The sequence below is a fragment of the Oreochromis aureus genome, linkage group 1 (genome assembly GCF_013358895.1).
Source record: "Oreochromis aureus strain Israel breed Guangdong linkage group 1, ZZ_aureus, whole genome shotgun sequence".
Lineage (NCBI taxonomy): Eukaryota > Metazoa > Chordata > Actinopteri > Cichliformes > Cichlidae > Oreochromis > Oreochromis aureus.
In genome coordinates, this window is record NC_052942.1 from 34409232 (window position 1) to 34430733 (window position 21502).

At 37.0% G+C, this 21502-nt stretch overlaps 1 protein-coding gene across 1 annotated transcript; it reads left to right on the forward strand.

The window, feature by feature from the left end:
• Window positions 1–3701: 3701 nt before the first annotated feature.
• Window positions 3702–18782, forward strand: LOC116325524 (semaphorin-7A-like). Its single transcript, XM_031746448.2, has 14 exons — window positions 3702–4030; window positions 6269–6399; window positions 6514–6549; window positions 6653–6751; window positions 7038–7131; window positions 7398–7505; window positions 7605–7747; window positions 7852–8030; window positions 8561–8666; window positions 9016–9211; window positions 9944–10059; window positions 10279–10424; window positions 13922–13977; window positions 16326–18782. The coding sequence occupies exons 1-14, from the start codon at window positions 3934–3936 to the stop codon at window positions 16691–16693; spliced, it is 1875 nt and encodes a 624-aa protein (XP_031602308.2). The 5' UTR covers window positions 3702–3933; the 3' UTR covers window positions 16694–18782.
• The last annotated feature ends 2720 nt before the right edge of the window (window positions 18783–21502 follow it).

Genomic DNA, 21502 nt, shown 5'->3' on the forward strand with positions numbered 1-21502 from the left:
TGCATTCATGCTAGTGCTCATCCACAATGATAGCAAACCCTTTTTTTTATATATATAGTGGTGTATTTTAGACAAACCTTTAGCATGGTGTTGTTATGGAGCACATGTGCCAGGCACATTAGGACTCATTCAGGAGAAACTAGGAACTAACTAGGGTTTATTGAAAAAGCACAGGACACACGGAGCACACAGCTAAATGGAGGACGCGATAATGTGATGGAGAAACTCAGACAATATGTCCCAAAACATTGATTCTGTTCATCTGCACATAACATTTTCAGTGGGAGAAACATTTCATCACTCATTCTTTTGGTGCCTTCGCAGCTTTGACAAATGTCCAGCTGGGATAATCACATTAACTCAGGGCCTTTCTGATATGATGAAGACATAGACATCCTGGACAGGGAGGAACGCTGGTTTGAGCGGGGAGTCAAGGAGGTAATTTACGTGAAAAGGGAAAGACAATCTCTGAATCACAGAGAGGGCCTAAGGGTACATCTTCCACCCAAGTCACTGGGAATGGTAGTCATGGCTACTGATCAACGGGCATGACAATATGCATATTTGTGATCCTGCAACTGACCTCACAGCCCATTGTTAATGAGTACTGCTAGTTTCATTCAATATGCAGACATAGTTCTTATAATGTTGGGAAAACCAACCTAAAGAGTTAGAGGAAGGAAGACTGAACACAACACACACAGGACAAGAGACTGTCAAAGCAAAACGGGAAGTAATGAACACAAAGACCAAGACTAAGAGACACGAGCTTGACACAGAAAGAGAAGCCAAAACACGGAGACAAGACTGAGGGAACAGAATAGGGATACAAAAGAGGGAATAAACAGCTTCCCATAAACTTAGCACCACAACAAAAACCTGAAATAGATGCAAAATACAGAACTATAGTAGAAAATTAAACAAAACTACAAACCCCCCTAAACATTCTCAAAACTCAAAACTGGCCATGACAGGTGAATTTTTAACATCTGATTTGTAATACATTGTAATCATATTTTTCAAAGACTGTATGATCTCCAAATATCAATTTATGGTAGAAACATGGAAAATAAACATTTCAACTGTTACACTGAAATAGATAGCAGGAAGGAATATCATCACTCTCCAAGGTGAAATGTCAAAACAGGAGATATGTCATTGTTACACAGGAAGCGAATCAGTAATGCCAGCAGAGCAATTTCTGTATCCACCTGCCTTACTACAGTGTTCTTCTTCTTTTTATCCCCCCCACCAGATACTTTTTGTTGACAATGAGCTGTCTCTTGTATGTTGTGTTACTGTGACTCTTTTTTTGTTCAATGGATTATAATCAGCCATTTGTTCTCCAGAACTTTGCCTCAGTGTTTTTGCATTTGGGTTCTTTACTCCACTGCGCTATCTGGAGATGTACATTAGTGTTTGTGAAATGAACTTTCAGTTACTGGAATTAATGGAAGAAGTTGGATTACAGCAGAACTTTCCCAGAGAAAGTTTTAGCCGAAGCTACTTGGGGGAAAAAAAAAAATCAGAACACTAATTGGTTTACAATTTTTTTATTTATTTTTTTATAATGCCAGCAAAAGCAGAAATCCACTTAAGTAAACTGCATATAGTGCTCTTAGTATATACAGATAGAAACATTAAACTGTTAATGAGGTTGTGCAGTAAGTGTGCGAACACTAACACTTCCTTTCACAAACCAGGCTGTGGATGGCACTGTTACATTAAGAAAAATAAAGATTTTTTTATGAGTCTGTTGTGACCAGTGCGATCCTCTATGCTGTTGCATGCTGGGGGAGCAGGTTGAGGGTGACAGTTCCCAAGAGACTAAATAAACTGATCCGCAAGGCCAGTAATGTTGTGGGGATGGAGCTGGACTCGCTTAGGGTGGTGTCCGAGAGGCAGATGTTGTCCAAGATAAAGACAATGCTGGATAATACCTCCCACCCACTCCATGACATGCTGGCTAGCCACAGGAGCTGTTCAGTGAGAGATTGAGATTACCAAAAAGCACCACTGAACGACACAGTTCAGTAATGCCCGTAGCCATCTCCCTGTACAACTCCTCCATCTAATACACTGTAAACACTGCAATAGTTACACCCTTTTTACACACGCTCTTTTCTATTCAGTAATGTTGCTGTGAATATTCTTGATATTAATTCATAATTACCTCAATAAATCATTGATATTTATTATTGAGTGATTTGTATATGTTGTGCTATTTCTTACATTTGTAAATCTGTAACATATTGTATTGTTAAATAGTCTAGTCTGTTTCTGTTACTGTATTGGAGCAACTGTAACCCACATAATTTCCCGAGGGATTCATAAAGTATGCTGATTCTGACAACAGAATATTACTTTAACACTAGTTAATGAAAAAATATGTTTCGTGTAGGGAAGATGGATTTGCTATACATATAATATTTGGGCATAGCCACCACGATAGGAAACTGATAGGTAATCTTTCCTATCAGTCACTCATCAGTTACTGAGGTCTGTAAGAAGTCCATCATCTTGTTGTTCTCAAGCAGAACATTGCAAAACAGGGACAGATCAGACTGAAAAACCAAGGAGACCTGACAACCATAAGAAGGTCCCCGCTTCATCGTCTTTTTGGACTAACTGAGGCCATAAGCAGGCCATGCGAAAAAACAGTTGTTTAAGGCATTTCCACTTTGCATTCAGTCTAATCAGACTGGCTTTCCAATATGGTAATGCATTCCTTACTTCACTGCTTATTTACCCCTTCACTAAGAGGTGGCGGTGTCCACTACAAGTTTTCTTCCTACAGGGGTACAAATAACTTTAACCCTCTACCAAACTACCAAAACTTAAGTGGAACATTTTTTGTGACCTACCATTCCAATAGAAGGCTATGGGACCCACATCAAGCTATCATAGAAAAGTTAAAAAATGCCAAATAGCACAGATTACACCATGCACTCGCACAGCTCCAGGTTCACACAAGAGATAGGCTACCTGCACCTGTGCTCATAAAAGGAAAAACCCAGCCCCGCCTACCAGGGGCGGTTCCCAGACCCAGGTCTCACCTGTCACATTCATGCATCTTTTTGTTAAGATTTCCCTTTAATGTTTTATCAGTCATCACATGTGCACTCCCAGACTTTAGTATTTTCACGTTTTGCAACCTGAGTATTTATTTTAAGTTCGAAGCTCACTCTTAGAAACATCACATTCACTCTTGACATACAAATAAAGAGTAAAAAACTAACATCGTTGTCTTTTTGACCGCATCCATCCAGGTACAGGACCCAGCCGTGCTTCGTTCCATATCGCTCCTTCCAAAAAAAAACTGGTGTCTGGCTTGACACAAGTCCCAAACTGGAAAAGCAAATACGGATACGGTGTGTTTACTTTTCTCATTCATACTAACTGTGACGCAGAAATTAATCTCAGTACATCACACTAAAGAGTTTCTCAATTCCTAATTCCTTAATTTCCAGGAGGAAAGAGGAGAAAGGAGACTTGCAAGAGCACAAGTGCTTTTTACTTAACTTCAGCGTCTAGGAAGAGCTGGACTATCCAAAGGAGAAAGGTGGACTCTTCGAACATTTCCTCCTTTGTTTATTTATTTATTTATTTATTTATTGATGATCACACTTTCTGCTCTTCCCTGTTTACGTGCTTAGAAAAAGGTACGACTTGTTGTGACTTTGCGCCCTCATGAAACGTCATGAGCACTGTGACGCTGCAGATCATAAAATGTAGCCGTAGTCGTGATAGCCTATAACAAAAATATTACGTAGATTTCTCATACATGGGCGGTGCAGCCGTGTAGTTCCTCTAGTCTTGAACACACTTCTCTTTCAAAGCTATTTTCTATCGAGATCAAGAACAAGTAATTAGGAAAATAATTTTTTGAACTATTGGATCTATCTTATAATATTGTGCCCGAAGATCAGGAAAATGAGGTTCTCATTAGTGGCATGTCTATTTTTTTTACACATCTGTTGTCTGGCTGTGGGAAACGATCGTTCTCCGAGGATGATATTCACACAGAAAGGTAGGAAATGTTTTTTTCTTTTTTTTAACTGAGATAATAAACAGTGTAAACATGAGTCGTAAAGCCAAAAATCGGGAAAATCTTCTTCATCATCTTAAGTGACTCCCTTGCATACTTTACGTCTATTAAAGTCTATAGTCTATGACTATAATCAATATGAATCATTGTGATTCAGGACAAAAACACGACGTATTTCTTTCAAACGTACAGTGGATATTGTTCAATCCCGTTAAAGTGTGTTTCCACCATACATATGGCTCAGAAGATCATCATTGCCTAATAATCTCTGACGCTATATGGAAACAAATGTACATAAATTTATATTTCTACATTTTGGCGGGGTCTACATAAATAAACACTTGATGACAGCGCCCCCAGCAATGTCTCCGCATTATGAGAATAGTTTGCACCTTTGGTATGTTTCAGGTAAAGTGTGTTTTAAATCTCCTACACTGACACTTGTCATGAAATAGCTTCATGTTCGTCTCTCCAGCCGTTGCAACAAAAGTCTTATTTATTAATGATAAGGCACACTGTTAACATAACATTAGAATACAATGTCAGAATATAATACTAAAACTGCATTATTATTACTACCATTGCTATAGTTATCTTTAGGGACGCTATGATGAAATTTAGGGGGTGGTTGTGCACCCCTAAAAAAGGGTCTACACGTGGCTGTGGATGGACAGACGTTAAGTTTCGTGGTTTTCTCAGTCTCAGAGTCTCACGCTGTTCAGTTTTAAGCCCCCTTTTCATTAGTTTTTTTCTTCTATACTTGCAAATAACACTGGGAATGCTATGTTTACATGTAAAGAGATTCTTTACACAGATGTTTTAGGCTCTTCTGAGTCAAACTTGAGGAATGTCTGGCTGTTTTTGAACAGCTGCAGACATCATTGTATGCCACGAAGTTGCTCGATCGTGGTAAGAAAACCAAAGCCATGTTGATACATTTGCTTCTTATCTATGTAAGTTGCTATCACTTATGCACAGCTGCTTATGCTGGGTGCCCAAATTCTACAACTTGGTCGGACATCAAAGTCTTATTTGCTTCCTGTTCATGGGACAAGTGTGTTTGAGCCCAAAGCACTTATAAAGAATTCTGTAGCTGCAGAGTGCAAATTGTGTTACTAAGCTGGACTTTGATAATGTTCTTTGTTTGTTCTAATTTCTATATTTATGTGTTGTTGCTTTAATTTATATTTTCATAACATTGTTTCCTGGTCAAGTTTCCCATGAAATAAAGAGTTGCATCCATTTAAAGAAATGTTTAAAAGGTTCTTTGTACAAAGGAATGCATGTAAAAGAATAAAGACGTTAGGGTTTCAATTAGTGGAAGTTTAATTATTGAGTTTTTCACCATGTTTTGACACTTACACTGAATTCCATTTAGCTTCTCCATTTTCAGGGGTTTGATAAAGTTCATACTGGGTTTAGCTAATTAATGTATTATATAATATTAACATTAATATTCATATAATTGTATATCATATGAGACCATTGCTCTTTTTTGCTGTAACAAGAAATCTGAGAAATGTAGAGGAAAGGGTTTTTTTTATTTTATTTTTTTTTCTCTTTGATTACATTTTTCAGAAAGCCCTGTAATTGCTGCAGTTAGAAGAAGTAATTTCGCTTATAAAGCACACTGACTTTTACACTAAAAGTGTGCAAACCAAAAAATTGCTTCATTCAGTGGATTAACATCAGGTCAACACCCTGTACTTTCAGTAAGCACTAATATCTGCTGATGTGTACTTTTCTTCTCAGATTACAAAAGTAATTGTTTAAAACAAAAAGAAAACCTTCACCTTTAAACACAGAATAAACTTAATATTTATAACTAAAAGCTCATATTAGCAAGTTTATTACAGTAAAAGTCTAAAGCTCTCACATTCTGATTTCTGTAATGTGAGTGAGAGCGTAACAAAGTAACAAAAATGGATCCCCAAAGTGTTTAGGATTCATTCTGAGGACGACAGGAAAAAATAATTAAAAACAACAGATATATAACTTTAGTGGCAGCACTATACTATATAAAGGGGTTAACTGTTGAGCCTCATTGTGGTACATGCTATATTGAGAGATGCTCCAGGCAGGACAAACAGGTTATACATGTGTACTGTATAAACATGTGCACAGTAACATTTTGTCCTTGTGCTGTGCTTGGCAATTTTACATCATTGGCTGTGTTTATCCTTTAATATATATTTATTTGTTTTTTATTCTTAATTCTAGAAGCTGCAATGAATCGGTTAAATCTTCCTCGTGATCCACCTGTGCAGATTCTTCTAGAAGAGCAGCCGGACACTGTCTTAGCTGTTGGAAAAACATACCTGAATACCTACAACTTTCAAAACCAGAACAAGGTAGAACATAGCTGTATAATCGCAGTAAATTACTGTATTGAATGCTCTGAAATAAATGGATCTTCATATTAATATCATGGGAAAGTAATAGTTCTGCATTATGTATTTTCACAGAATCATATACGTATGCAGTTGGAGAATTGCAAGAGTGTAAGCAGTGAACAGATAAACAGAGCAAAATGAAATAATTTGTTAAATTTTATTCTTTGAACACTCAAGAAATCTAACAAACAATTTTCATCTTGTCATTTAGGATTGCAGCTATAACATCACTTTGGTCCACCTGAAGAAAGATGCTAACCAGTTGTTTGTGTGTGAAAGGAGTAACGATGAAACAGTTTGCTGTAACTCGGTAGGCCAGACTACTGTGACAGAGAACTGATATAATACTGGGAACTGGTAGTTGTGTTGTTTCTGCTCAGGGTTGATAAGCTACTTCTACTTTAGTTTAATTGAAACAACCCTCTTCCGCAAACAAAGCAAATACATCACAGCACTTCCTGTTTAGCCATATTTGTTTTTGCTTTATTATTTTTTGAACTATCTGTTAGATACAGGGTGTTGGCTATACATGTTTGCCATCTGTGATGTACATTAGTTGGGATACATTAAGATAAACTGTTCTTTCTTTTTAATAGAATTTCACAGAGCAGCCACCGATATGCAAAGAGAGTTTAATAAAAGATATAAGCAGATTTAACATAAAGGAGGGTGACCTGTCGGCCCTTGCAGGTGAGTTTTTTTACATACAAGATGCTTTTTAATAAATCTGCTGATGAATCCCTGCTTCCTCATTCACCTTTTTTCTATGATTCTGTCATTTTAATCCTTCTTGTGTGTTTACAGAAAGTCTGTACTTCTGTCAAAACTACTAACATCTTTTATTTAAATCAGTCCCTTTTAACGGTTGCTTCTTCTCCCTATTACTGTGATATTCAACTAGTTTCTCCCTGTTTGTACATCACTATAAAAACTCAATTTGCCACTGTTTGTTCCAGAATCTGAAACAAGTACAGATCTCTACCTAACACACTCTGGAACTGATGAACCTGATGGCATTCACAAATTTGGTAAAGCAACAGTGCGGCCAAAGACCCACCATAAAGGTATTTTCATAAAGTTGGAGCCAGAGAGACCTTATTTAGTGAAATCACATCACTATAAATGTTTGGATTTAGATAATTATTTGGTCTTTCAATGTTTAGAGCAGCATTATGTAGGATTGGTGCTCAGCAAACGCAAAGAGGATCCCTCCCAGAACAGAGTTTATGGCTTCTATAGGGAGAAAAGCAAAGACACTGGACTGTTCAGTGAAATGTGGCTCCCCTTTGTGACCCAGGTTTGCATGGTAAGACCAAAATAGTTAGAAAATTTGTATTAAGTGCCACCAACATTAAAATAAATAAATAAAAATAAATACATAATGATAGGTTGACTGTCCATTGCTTCTAGACAGATGTTGGTGGTCCTAAGAACAACTTGCAGTATACCTGGACATCCCAGATGAATGCCAGGCTCTTCTGTGGAGATCCTGAGAGAAAACAGCATTTCTCTGAGCTGGTTGATGTTTCCACTGTGGATGCAGACCGATGGCAGGATACAAAGATCTATGCACTCTTTAGAAATGAATGGTAGGACTATTATCATTGATTTTGATGCTTCTACTGTATCATAGTTACTATATGTCATTATTATGGTAATATTATTCACATTATTACATTTGATTTAACATTAAATAATAGTTATAATACAGTTATTGTCTGTTTTTATGACTCAGTGTTTGTGTAACTGAGTCATGTGCTGTTTTTCAAAGTATGATCATGACTGGTTTAACATCACATGAATAAAGTCACAGTAACCAAAGGTTTAAACCAGAATGACTTGGCTGCTTGATTTGGAATTTTTACACAGAAGTAAATCACAGGAAATTGGGAAAATTGGAATTTAAAAAAATGGCTGTCTTCATAGTGCTTTTATGATTTGACTTAGATTTATTTGGTCAGGTGACACTTTATGTCCTCTGTAGTTTTAAGCCACGTTCTGTTCATTTTTCTTTTTTGTCAGTCTGTATGGTCAGCTGTTTTTTTCCACACTTAGTTCAGTTCAGCCATTTTCCTTTAAATGTGTCAGACAAACCTGCTGACTATGTGTCTCCCTGCAGGGGGATGAGTGCTGTCTGTGTCTACACGATTGAAGCCATCAATAACATCTTCCAAAACTCTCCTTTCAAAGGCTACACAAAAGACCAAATGGACAGACCAAGGATGGTATGAGACATATGAGACATTTAAACTGTTCTGAAGAGAAAAGTGTAACAAACAGTGCCATATAGCTATAGCTATATCTTTTGGTAAACACAGGCCTCATTAAAATGCCACATAAATCAAGTGTATTAAGCTTGTTTGAAACAAGTAACTTGGAAATTAGAGACATGATTTTCTCATAATTCACTGATCCTATAACAGCTTTTGAATTTTAAATGGTTAATCTGCCAGCATTATCAAAGTAAAGTATTCATATGCAGCAAGAGAAAAAAAAAGGCTTGACATCTTCACGGGGTAAATGGGGCCACACCTGGTATGAAGCTCTATTAAATTGAGCACTTTTTTTCTTCAGTGTGTTAATGATAGCACCAAGCTTCCAGTGGAAACCCTGAAGAAGATTGACAAGTCGTCAGAGATGGAGCAATTGGTTCATCCTGTGGGCAACTCTGGCGTTCTTCTCTTTAATCATCACAAGTATACCCACATCCAAGTTGACAGTAAACCAAACAACAGAAGTAGAAATCAGAACGTCATCTTCCTATCTTTAAGTGAGTAAAAAAAAATCTAAATGATAAAATACTAAGTGTTAAGAAGAATGTTCTGTGTGTTTGTCTACACTGGAAGGTGAGTGGAAACAGAACATAATATTAAAGTAGTCATTACTAGTATATGTCCAGAAAAATAAGGCACACATTGGAACAGACTGAGTGGGACTGGGTTGTAATGAAGAGGAATTATTTACTAAAGGGCGAATGTAGGTGGGTGGTGTGACCCCCAAAACCAGAAACCGAAAGTTTCCTGTATGATCACACCTGCTGGGGTCTTCACACAAAGCTGACTTTTTTAGTAGAAGAACAGGTGTGGCACAATTTGAATGTAATATAAAAACTCCCAGATTTAAGCTTCCTCTTTTTTTGTTGTTGACATCAACAGGCTTTTGGTTTTTATTTTACTGCAGTTCCCCTTAAAACAGTATGCTGAGTCAATCCACGCTGTTTTTACTTTGACCTCAGTGCAGCCTTTTCTAAATATGATCAGAAGAGTATTAAAGTATGTGATGAGTCAGATGTGACTGTTAAATGACTCCCCCACAGGCTACTATACAGAGTAGATTGTGGTGCTGAGATCACAGTTAGTCACTGGTTAACAAATTTGTTTGATGAGTTTATACAGAACCAGAGAGTGAGTGGGATGGCTGAGGTAGGTTAGAGTGTTTAGACAGTTTTTAACTGTTAGTCATTTCCTCCCTCACCCCTCACCCCCATTGTGTCTTTCCACAGATAATGGAGGGATTCATAAGGTGCTGCACAATGAAAGTCACACCTTTGTAATTGCTGAGTATCAACCATTCAAACAAGAAGCACACATTCTCAGCATCATCCTTCAGTCTACCTTTGTGAGTAACAATGATCACTGTGTAACCAATGTCCCAATCAAACCACAAAGATTACTCATATGGAACAAATGGTTTTTGTGAACAAAAGGAAAAGAATTTTACCTCCTAAAGAATCTACTATATCATCTAATTAATAACTTTAAAATCATTTCAGTCTTTTTTTCCATTGGATTTTACTAAAAAGCCCAGTACATTAAGAAAACTTGTCCATCATTACAGAAAAAGCTGTATGTGAACAATGGAAGTCAACTGGTCCAACTTGATGTAGCAAACTGTTCCCAGTATGGAGAAACCTGCCAGGACTGTATGTTATCCAGAGATCCTTACTGTGGCTGGGATGGCACAAAGTGCATACGTGAGACAAAGTAAGACCTCAGAGCTTTATGGAACTCATATCTATGAAATATGAAGAATAATTCTTCACAGCCAACAATTACATTAAATGTTTCCAACAGTAAAATAAAAGTGTTTACCTTATTTGAGGTAAGTCATCCAAGCGAACAACAAGTCAGCTTCACAGTTGTGTTGAATGCTTTTCCTTCCCTAAACAGAAATATGAAATATGTTCATTTTTTATATTCATGTTTAGTCACCTTAATTTTCTTTGCCTATGCTGGTATGTTTCTTTGCCCATTACTACTGCTGCTGATGGTCAAGAGTCAAAAGGCAATGAAAGCAGAATCAGGACTGTTTATTAATACCAACATTACTAATACCAAATATGAGCATGTAAAAACATGGTCATATTTATACAAACAATGCTCCGTAGTATTTAAACACTCATTAGTGTACCTTTTGAATCATACACAGGTTTGATTCAGATACTACAAAGTCATGCTAGCAAGCCCTGAAGTGTGTAAATGATTATGCAACATCATTAGCGTACTTTTTGCCAGTTGTCTTGTGACACCTGATAAAGCTTGACAGATGAGTCACTGCAAACTTAATCCAGGATGAAGCAACACTCAGGAATTACAATGTCCGGTAAATCATGTTGTCACAATATTTCAGCACATATTGACACTTGGAGCTGTTTGTGAATTTGTCCTACTGTAGCTCTACTGCTTTATGAAAGGCTAGTGTACTGTGTATCGATCAGGTATCAGCCAACAGGTATTACACTTTTGTTCAACTGAGAAAATATTAACACAAATAACCAAGACAATCATGAGTATATGTTGTATATTACTCATAGATTAAAGAGCACATATACCAAAACAAGATAATGTGCATTAAATTTCATTTACGTAGTGCCAGTTCACAAAAGATAGTGATCTCAATGCATTTTATATTGTATAGTCTTAGATACTACTAGAGATAGCATAGAGAAACATAGAAGAACAACAGAGAATGTCTAAGGAGCTTGGAAAGAAAAGCGTCTGGACTTCTTTAAGTTTCTTGAAGACATTTCACCTCTCATCCGAGAAGCTTCTTCAGTTCTAGGGTCAAATGGTGTAGAGTCCCAGATTTAAGCCCTGTGGGAGTGTCCCCCCAAGAGGGACAAAAGGACCCCCTAATGATCCTCTACCTAATCACATGAGCCAAGGTGTGAAAACGGGTGTAGGTCACAATCAGCCAAGTTTTCGGGTGAGCTCATTGTGAAACCTAGCTCCACCCTATCTTATGATTTCCTGAGGTCAGATGGCCCAGGATGTGAGTGGGCGTTAAGGCGTCTGGGGAGGGAACTCAAAACTGGATTATAGATGGCAGACAGTTGGTGTCGTAAACCACCGCCTCTGTTCAAAGATGGTCGCTCACAGTGGACATAAATGGCCTCTTTTTTTTATCATTAGGGGGTCCTTTTGTCCCTCTTGGGGGGATACTCGCACAGGTTTTAAATCTGGGACTCTCCACCATTTGATCCTAGAACTGAAGAAGCTTCTCGGATGAGAGGTGAAACATCTTCAAGCAACGTAAAGAAGTCCAGATGCTTTTCTTTCCAAGCTTCTTAGACTACAATGACCTGGATGACTGAGAACCTTCACAGACAACAACAAAGAATATAACAGCCAACTCCAGGCAGTTTAATTGGACCAGTAACCACAAATCAGTTATATGCAGCCATGTGTCGAGACATTTTGCTTTAGTCGAGTACAGGATATTGTGTCACATGTATGCATTAAGGATTTTGGCAACTAAACAGTACCTGAGCTCTAAGAATATGTCAGAGTTTCCATGTATACAATGTGCATGTGTCTACTTTAGTATGAGTAACGCATATTTCATTAGTGGGTGATTGCAAGATTCCCTCCAGATGCCTGCAGGCCCTCCAGTCTGTTGTGACTTTCCAGACTTGTCTGTGCACATGCAGGCAGACTCAGACTGAAAAAAACAAGAATATTTCCCTGCACACCTTGCAAGGAATGAATACCTGGATTCAGATGGATATCTATATTAGTTCGTGACATTTTCTTGAACATCAAGACAGCGTGCACTAATTTCCCCTTTTTTTCTCCAACTAGATTAAGACGTATTTGTGAAGATATGATGCAAAATGTTACATTTTTCCCTGTTTTGCAATGTTAGTCCTTCCAAAAATTCCTGGATCCAAGCCTCATTCTGGTCATGCATTTTTCATGCCAATCACTCCACAAATGAACTAATAACATTGTCACATTGATCGAGGTAACAAATCCTTTTCTCTGTGGTCCACGGCCCTGCCCATCCATGAGCGTAATCCTGATCATTTGCATGGCTCAATGAAAGTAATGCTATTGTTAATCTTATTATTAAGCAAAGCAATTCAGAAATGGCACTAGGTTCGTACACCTAAAACTGCGTTGCTGTAATAAAATGTGTGATTTTGTTTTTCACATTCAGCAGCTGTTATCTATCAGGAAATGCGGGTTTAAAAAAGCATACTACGCAAACTATCGAGAAAATTACGTTTTTCAACATAAGTCTGATAATAACACGATAATTTTTTTCATTCTAAAGAGATGTGTTTACTTAAACTTTCCCAATATTTTTCTTCTCACATGGCAATTTGTTAATTTCTGTAAATACTTTTATAGGAACTATATTGAACTATATCAATGCACTGGTATTTTCATTCTCACTTTGTGATTCTAGTTTTGTTCCACAGAAATTTGACTTGAAGATGAAAATTACCTCTTAAAAGGGAAGGCACCTTTAGCTGTAAATGGGAAGAAACATTATAGTGAAAAGAGAACAGGGTCTAGTGAGGTAAAATTAGTGCTACTCAAACCTCAACCAACAAACTTACAAACACAACCACACTGCATGCAAAAGTACAGCAAAAGTACAGATGGGTTTTTGCAGCTCCATACATGCAGATGATTTTTTCTTTTTATGTGGGAGATTACTAACCGCTAAGGATTTTTTTCTCTGATAAAATTTTGTCAAGGTTCACTTCATATGAGGAAATGGCATCGAGATCAGGCTAAGTTGCCCACAGATGGAGAGAAATCCCTTTTTCTTGACAGTTAAGAGGGATAACAAATTTCAGAATATTAGTAACAGTAAAACTCCTAAAAACTCCAAACCATGTAGATGTGGAAGCCCTCTTGCAGCACATTTATGAGTGGGGACAGTACTATATGTTGTAATGTTACAATTGTTGAATCATTCCACTTTTTTTTCTTTTGATCTGTTTAGATTTCCTTTTGCTTCAATATCCCAGTACAGTCAAAGAGTGTTGTGTGAATGAAAAATACTGAAGTTGGTACTGTACTATCATACACAATACCAAAAATTCTTTTCTAATCAAAGATGTTTTAGTTAGAAAACAATATACACAGATCCGTCTCCACTGGTTCCAGTAACATTTTAATTTTTAAAATCGATTGTAAAGCATAATTGTTCCATACAGCCTAATTTACTTATACATTATCTTTTTCAGGGGGAGCTGGCATGATGCAGCCACTGGGGACCTTTCCATCTGTAATGGGCACAATGGTATTTAAATTCATTTCAGTTTTACTTTACTGCATAATGCCTATTGACAACAAAACTAATCTTGGGACACTTTAAGGTGAAGACCCTGCATAGCAGAGGAAAAACCCAAAGATCAAACAATAGTCTATGAACAATCACAGAAGGAATTGTTTAAATATTTGGGGGGTATTTGGAAGTTTATTTTCCTCTATTTCTTACACAAGAGCTATTAGATGCACCACAAAACAATACAGTGCTGTATACATTGGTAGTTGGTACTTTCTTGGCTGTAAAGCCCCTTTTAATCCAGTTAATAATCTGCACAGGTATAACATTTAAATATATGTGATGTACATATCATCCAGGTGTATCCTCTCCCTTTCTTATCTTTTGTGATGCTAGTTCAGAAACCTAATACAAAAACTAAACACATGTTTGCGAGGCCTGTTAGTGTTATCAGTAACTGTCCTTAACTATTTATATATTTATCTGATATTTAAGAATGACACTATTGGCTTTATCATAAAATATAAATGTATTATTTTTTATTAAGTAGTCTAAAAATCTAAGATTGAGTAAAAGGGCCTTTCTAATTGTAGCCCAGGAGACTGCATGAACGGGCAAACTGTAGACCTATTACAGTAATTTCCTACTATTTTCAGTCTTTGGCTCACTTCAATAGATTTGAATGGTTTGCCATTCAAAATAATCTTTATTTAACTTATACCAGATCATGAAGAGGCCCTTCAGTTCAGTCTCTCTCTTCCTCTATTATAAAACTGACTGATAAAGAAATGCCTGGTGTCATAACAGTAATTATCAAACATACATGTAAAAAAACCATTTTAAATGTGGTTAATTATTAACTAACTTGACAAACTCTCACAAAGAGCTGAGTCGCTACAGTTGAGCAGTAAAGTCTGGTGACTGGCATCAGAGGGAATGCCAGTCACCAGATTGTTTTAATGCAGAATGGACAGCATAAAAGAAAAATAAGGATTTTTTTTTATCTTATATTGGTGTGAATTGTGTAAAGCTACTTTAGCAGAGTCAAAACAATAAAAAATAAGTGGATGGAAAAAAGCACAATACACTTCTGCATAATTCAATTATAGGTAGGAAACTGATCTCTTATAAAGTTATAAAAGCCTTTGCAAAATATACTGTGTAGATGCATGAGCATATGCAAGAGTATAAAGACCCCGCTCTTGCTTCCTCTGTGGTTTCCGTTAGTAACCCATGGTGCTGTTTCCTCATATGCAAAGCAAAAACAACAAAAAAGCAGCAACAGCAGCAACACAACCTCTGCCTGTATACTAATATCAACGGCAAATGGCAAAATGTGTGTTAAAAGGATAAATTAATACACTCACAGCACATTTTTGAGTGACATATTTCAGAAAACCTACACAAGTAATGTAACACACAAATTTTCCAGCAAATTGATGCAAACCGCAAATTCAAGACAGAACTTCAACCAGGGAAACCAGTTACCACCAGAGAATAAGACTCATTTGAATAGTTTCGTAGGTGAGAGTGAGCACATTGTATTCCTCCATATGCAAGGGGGATTCAAACGCACCCCAGACAGCATAACCTTTATTCATCATAGTTTAGCTTCCTGTCTCGCCATATAGGTCACACGTTAAGGGGAACAAAAACTAGATTTGTTTCTTCTTATAGCTGTGCATCTGTGTGCCAGACGCTTCTGCAATGATGCTCATCAGTGGTGCCAGTTTGCTCTGTGGTCAAATGTGCTTCAGTTTTAATCTTATCTACATCTTAAGATCATGTTTATCGGAGATGCTAAAAAAAGTTTTTATTCCACAACTTATGATTTCATCATTACACGGATTTACCCTTTTAAATTTAAATAATTTACATTAATAATATCTCTTAGTAATCCTTCTATGTTTATATGCATATGATATAGTTCTTCTATTCTGTTATTCTTTATAAATGCTTCCAACCCCCATACCTGACCAACTTCCTCTTTTAACTTGAAAGGCTTTAATAGGACAAGTTCTCTTATGCTTTAGATTCTATAATTAACACCTGAAACGCTTACACACCGTTAGGTAATATCTTTTCTATCTATTCTATTTGTTGAGCTGACTGCAGTGGAAAAGTCAAATGCAAATGCATTCACTATGTAGACAATGTTAAAATGTAAAACTGCATTTTCTCTGCTGTTTGCTTTAAAGCTACATTGCCCTTGGTCCTTATATGAACATTCACCTGAGGGAAGGAAACCGGTTTGATTTAGGTTTACTACACTGCATTTGAAATAAGAAAGCAGACTGGTTTAAAAGTAAACAGACAAAAAAACAAGCAGAACTGAAATTGTCCCTCTTCTGTTGTTTCCACAGCATTAAATTATACACAGCGAGTCAGTATCCCACATCACTCAAAGTATTTCCTTCAATGCCCAGTGTCATCCCGTCATGCTCAGTACAGCTGGCAGCACGATGAAAACTCTACATCCTGTAGCTCTGGGAAAGAGCAGTGCCTTTATCTGATTGACAACATGGACAGTGAGTGCAAGGGAACTTACAAATGTATATCACAGGAGATGGGTTACAGTAAAGTCCTGGTACAGTACGAACTACAGGTGGAGAACAACGCGAAGACCCAACAGTACAAACAACAGTGGCCGAATAAGGCAGAGGGCCAAAAGTCAAGCCCAATGATCTGGGTTTGTCTAATGATGGTTCTGATTAAGAGTTTGTCCTTTTAGTTCCTCAGTGATGTAAGTTAGAGGCTGAATCTGTGATAATCTAAAATCTTAAATTGGTTACAATTAATGTTTTTTCAGTGACAGTTATTGTTTCTTTCCTTCCATCAATTAGCTGCACTTCCGACATCTGTGTAAACATCTGTAACAGCTGTGGCTCAGATGGGTAATGCAAGCCATTCGCATTGTTTGGTTTGGTTTTTCCAGTGCAATATACTCTCTGCAGTATATGTAGTTTTTTTAAACAAATAATGACCTTATGAATTGTATGAAAATGTAAACGTTCTTTTAACTCTTTCTTCACAAATTGCTGAGAAGCCATTGTTTTGAAAAGACTGCCAGTGTTTTAGAGCATTTTTTATTCATGCACGTTTTGCAATATGAAACTTTCTATTTCTAATCTTTAGTGTTATTGATGTGCTGTGAAAAAATATTTGGCCCCTTCCTGATTTTTTTAGGTTTTTGTGAAAAAGTAACTGGTTGTGCCAACCTTTGCAGCAAGAACTGAAATCAAGTAACTGCAATAATTGGCAATCACATCACTGCAGATATATTTTTGACCACTCTTTTTTGCATAATTGTTTTAAATCAGACACATTATTTTGTGGAGTGGCCTTGAGCGAATCAGAGAGGAATTTGCTAGTGTGTTTCTGATCATTCTCCTGCTGCATAACCCAAGTCCACCTGAGCTTCAGGTTACAAATTTATGGCCTTACATTGTCCTTCAGGATCCTCTGGTAGAGAGGTTCTGTTACGGCTAGTCATCCAGGTCCCCAGACAATCACACTTCCCACCACTATTTTGTTTCTCAGCTGTGTCTTTAGATTGTGGCATGACGGGTTGCTTTATGAGATCTGTTAGCCTGCTTCACTTTGTCAGACAGGCTCTATTTAAGTGAACTTTTGTCTAAATTTTGTTTGATGTTCTGAAACATTTAAGTGTGAGAAATATGGAAGTGAATACTTTTTCACGGCACTGAATGTTACATCCGTTTCCTGTAATGTGAAATTTTATCTGAATGTATGTTTCGCACTTTAAAAATTCCTTTCACGTCTGCTACCTCAAGCAATGAGCTTTAGATTTCAGAAGACTGAGACACTGTTTCAGTAAAAACATTCACACATCTTTTTGTCAATAGCAGCTGTTGCTGAAGGTGTTTCTGCATCAACACATGTTTTTTTTTTGGCCCTCAGGTTTCAAATTGCAAATAAGTTGCTGCACTGCCAAATAGTTGAGCTAACAGTGCAAAGTACAAATGCCAAATTTATTTTATTAGATCTGTTGTTCTGTGACACCTAGCAAAGTACAGGAGAGAATACAGTGTGTTATTGAATTCATGCTGTACTGCAAAATTACCAAAATACTCACTTTCTGATTTCTAATTTGGCCCAACAAAGCAAGCTTTTCCACATTTAGTAATCGCAGGCCATAAATTCATTATTTGCAGTTAATTATATTTCATTTGTTTGTTTTTATCTTTTTTTTATTTATTTTTTTGATCCGTGGTTTTATCTTGCTTATTTTAAACCTGCACTTCAGTCGGCCTTGTTACCTTTAAACATGCCAACCTTAATGAAATTGACCACTGGGTGGATGGATGTGTGGGGCTGTGTGTAGATGGAGGTTGTGAATGCAGTGTATGGTTGTGTCCGTGGTTGTGTCCGTGGTTGTGTGTGTTTTCATGCAAATTTTTTCGTAATTTATTCAGTACAGAATTTCACTTTTGAACTTTGAGCTTTTGAACTGATCTGTACATTTTTAAAAACATACATAAGCAAATGTTATATTCTGTATATAGTTTTTCCATCTCCATATAAGGATAATTCTATTTTTATGCTGTAGCTTCCTTCCTTTTTTTATATCGAGTTTAGTTTGTCAAAACCAGACTAAATCACAACTTTAAAAAGAGAATAGCTGCCACCATGAATCATTTCCATGTTTCAGTCTCAGAGGAACTGTGATATTTAGCTTCCTTAAAACATACCTGTATGGAAAAAACACACACACACACACACACACACACACACACACACACACACACACACACACACACACACAGTTTAGAAGTGATCAACTTTTATACCACAAGTTGCATACAAAAATTGAATGTAGCTATTGTAATGCTACACACCAGTTATTGAAGGTTCCGCCTGAGTGTTTTCAATATCATCACTTTGAAACTTAACGTGACATTCTGACTTTGATAAACAAAGTGACTGTAAAATATTATCATTACATAAGACAAAATTATGACCCAGGTCATATAATATGGTGTTATATATTGCTTTAACACCATATTATTCTACCTTGTACAACATGGTGCTGTTCATTCTGTTCCATGTTTTAGATTTCCCGAGCTCTATTTAGCAGCTGGACATTGATTGGAGACTGAAGTGCTAATTTTAAATGAGGACCAAAAAAGACCAGTTCCCTCTACTTCCTGATTTCTAGCCAGGTGGTGCTGTGTGAATGTGTTGATCGTGGTGTGTGTGTTTTCTGACTTAAGGAGTGCAGGCAATTTTGTACATATTCAAAATATATTTTTTTTTACAAGCAGTCCTGGTAGGTGTAGTCTTTTTCTTTCAACAACCTTGCCAAGTGCTAGGTTAATTTGTTTTTTGTTTTTGTGTTGCATTGTCTTTTGTTTTTTTTTTAAATATATATATATATATATATATATATATATATATATATATATTGGTTGTTGTTTTAGCTGTGCCCATGCTAATATTGTTCATTGTGAAAAAGACAAATAAAACAGCTATCTTGACAGCAAATCTTGTGGTCACACTGGTCCTTCTGTGGGTGCAGAGGTGCAGGGCGCCACATTTGTGTTGTGCTCTGTTTTCCCCTACCATGCTGTAACAGGGAGCATCATGATATATTTAATAAGGCTTAAAACTAGAGACCGAGACAAAGTCATTAGGACCGTAATCAGTAAAATCAACAGAGCTGTGGACATGTTTAAGATTACTATAGAACCACTTTTTTTGCAACCATAGGAGTCACTCCTTCGTTCTGGGCATTACTAATAATTACATTTTTTTTCTGCTTTTCAGCCCTCAAAAATATGTTCATATGTTTCTGTACACTGGTGTGAAAAAGTGTTTATTATTAAGGGGAAGGAAAAGAAATTTTAAACCTACATGGCTCTGTGTGAAAAAGTGGTTGCTTCCTAAATCTAATAACTGGTTGGGCCACCCTTAGCAGCAACAACTGCAGTCAAGCGTTTGTGATAACTGGCAATGAGTCAAGAATTTTAGGCCACTCATCTTTGCAGACTTGTTATAATCCAGTCACATTAGAGGGTTATGAAGCGTGAATTGCCTTTTTAAGGTCATGCCACAGCATCTCAATCGGTTTCAGGTCAGGACTTTGACTAGGCCATTTCAAGTAATGACATGGGGATCTCAAATGTGACAAAAATGCAAAAAAAAAAAAAAAAAAAAAAAGGAACCATGAAAGTGGCAAACACTTTTTCACATGTCCGTATGTATGCACCATTGACTATTTATATCAGTCTATGACACATATTATAAGGTGTAAAAGTCTATACAAAAATCAGGCACAGATCAAAGTGCTGCTTTTGAAGGGCTGAATAAATTGACTCAGGAGGAGTTTAAGAACTTCCTGTAGCAACTGGAACTAAGGATGCAGACTGGAGAGGGCAGACTGCCCCCAAACTGTGGATCTGATGGTGCAGCATCATCCCCAGCATGCTGTGAACATCACCAGAGATTTTAAGGGGCCATCAATAGAAACGATCTGGCTGAGCATCTGTCTGATATTAACATGAGAGCTCCTTCATAGCGGCTCCAACTTCACAACATCACCTTCTCAGCTCCCACAGCTCCACGTTCATCAACTCAAAATACAAAATCATGTTTGCATGTTAATAATCAATAAACTTGTTTTGCGTGTTTTTTTAAGTCTGTGAAAACACACTGGGCTGATGGAAAGATAAGAATTTTTACAGCTTGTATTACATTATTTCCTGAACACAATGTTCCAGGAACTTGCTGGTTTGCAAGTGGTGTGGCTTCAGAGTCTCTTGAGAAACCAAATAACAACTCAGACTGCTAACCCAAAGATTTCAGTCTTGAGACATAGTACTGTGCAAAAACCTTGAGCCACCTCACATATTTTGCTAGTACATTCTATTTTGCTAGTAAAAAAAGGAAATACAACACATGCAGCTATTTATTTAAATGTGTAAGCATATATGGAAATACAATATATAAGACACAAAACAGAGTGTGTAGAATTCTATAGTTGATATTACTACATTCATTCCTCCACATAGTCTGAATTCTCTTAACCAAGCCTTCGTATAATTTGTTTAAGTTGTCTTCAGAAATGTTCTTCAGGCTTCTCGAAGGATATTCAACGCTCGTCTTTGGAGGCCTGCTGACTTTTATTCCATTTGCTGTCAAGATATCAACATCCCACAGTGCCTGAATAATATTGAGGCAATCCACGATTTTACTAGGCTGCTTTTACTGTGTTGGTAGTGTGTTTGGGATTATCGTCATACTGAAAAATAAAACCACTGCTAGTCAGATGCTTTCAACATTGCATGGTGAAGAAATGTCTGACAGCAATGTTTTGCATTTATAATTGAATTTTTTGACATCTCTACCGCCACTGGCTGAAATGCAGGCCCAAGAAACCAAAATTTTACATTTGCATGTTCTTGATTCCACATGACCTGTTGTCGTTCAAAATCTTGCAGATCACCTAAGAAAAAAACAAGAACAAAGAAGACACTCTAGCCATTTAGAAACAAAATACAAAGAAACAAAGGGTGACTCA

Coding starts and splice junctions, on each gene's coding strand:
- LOC116325524 (XM_031746448.2), top strand. CDS start 3,934: ATGAGGTTCTCATTAGTGGCATGTCTATTTTTTTTACACATCTGTTGT. Junction 7,748..7,851: donor TTGTGACCCAGGTTTGCATG/GTAAGACCAAAA, acceptor CATTGCTTCTAG/ACAGATGTTGGTGGTCCTAA. Junction 10,060..10,278: donor TCATCCTTCAGTCTACCTTT/GTGAGTAACAAT, acceptor CCATCATTACAG/AAAAAGCTGTATGTGAACAA.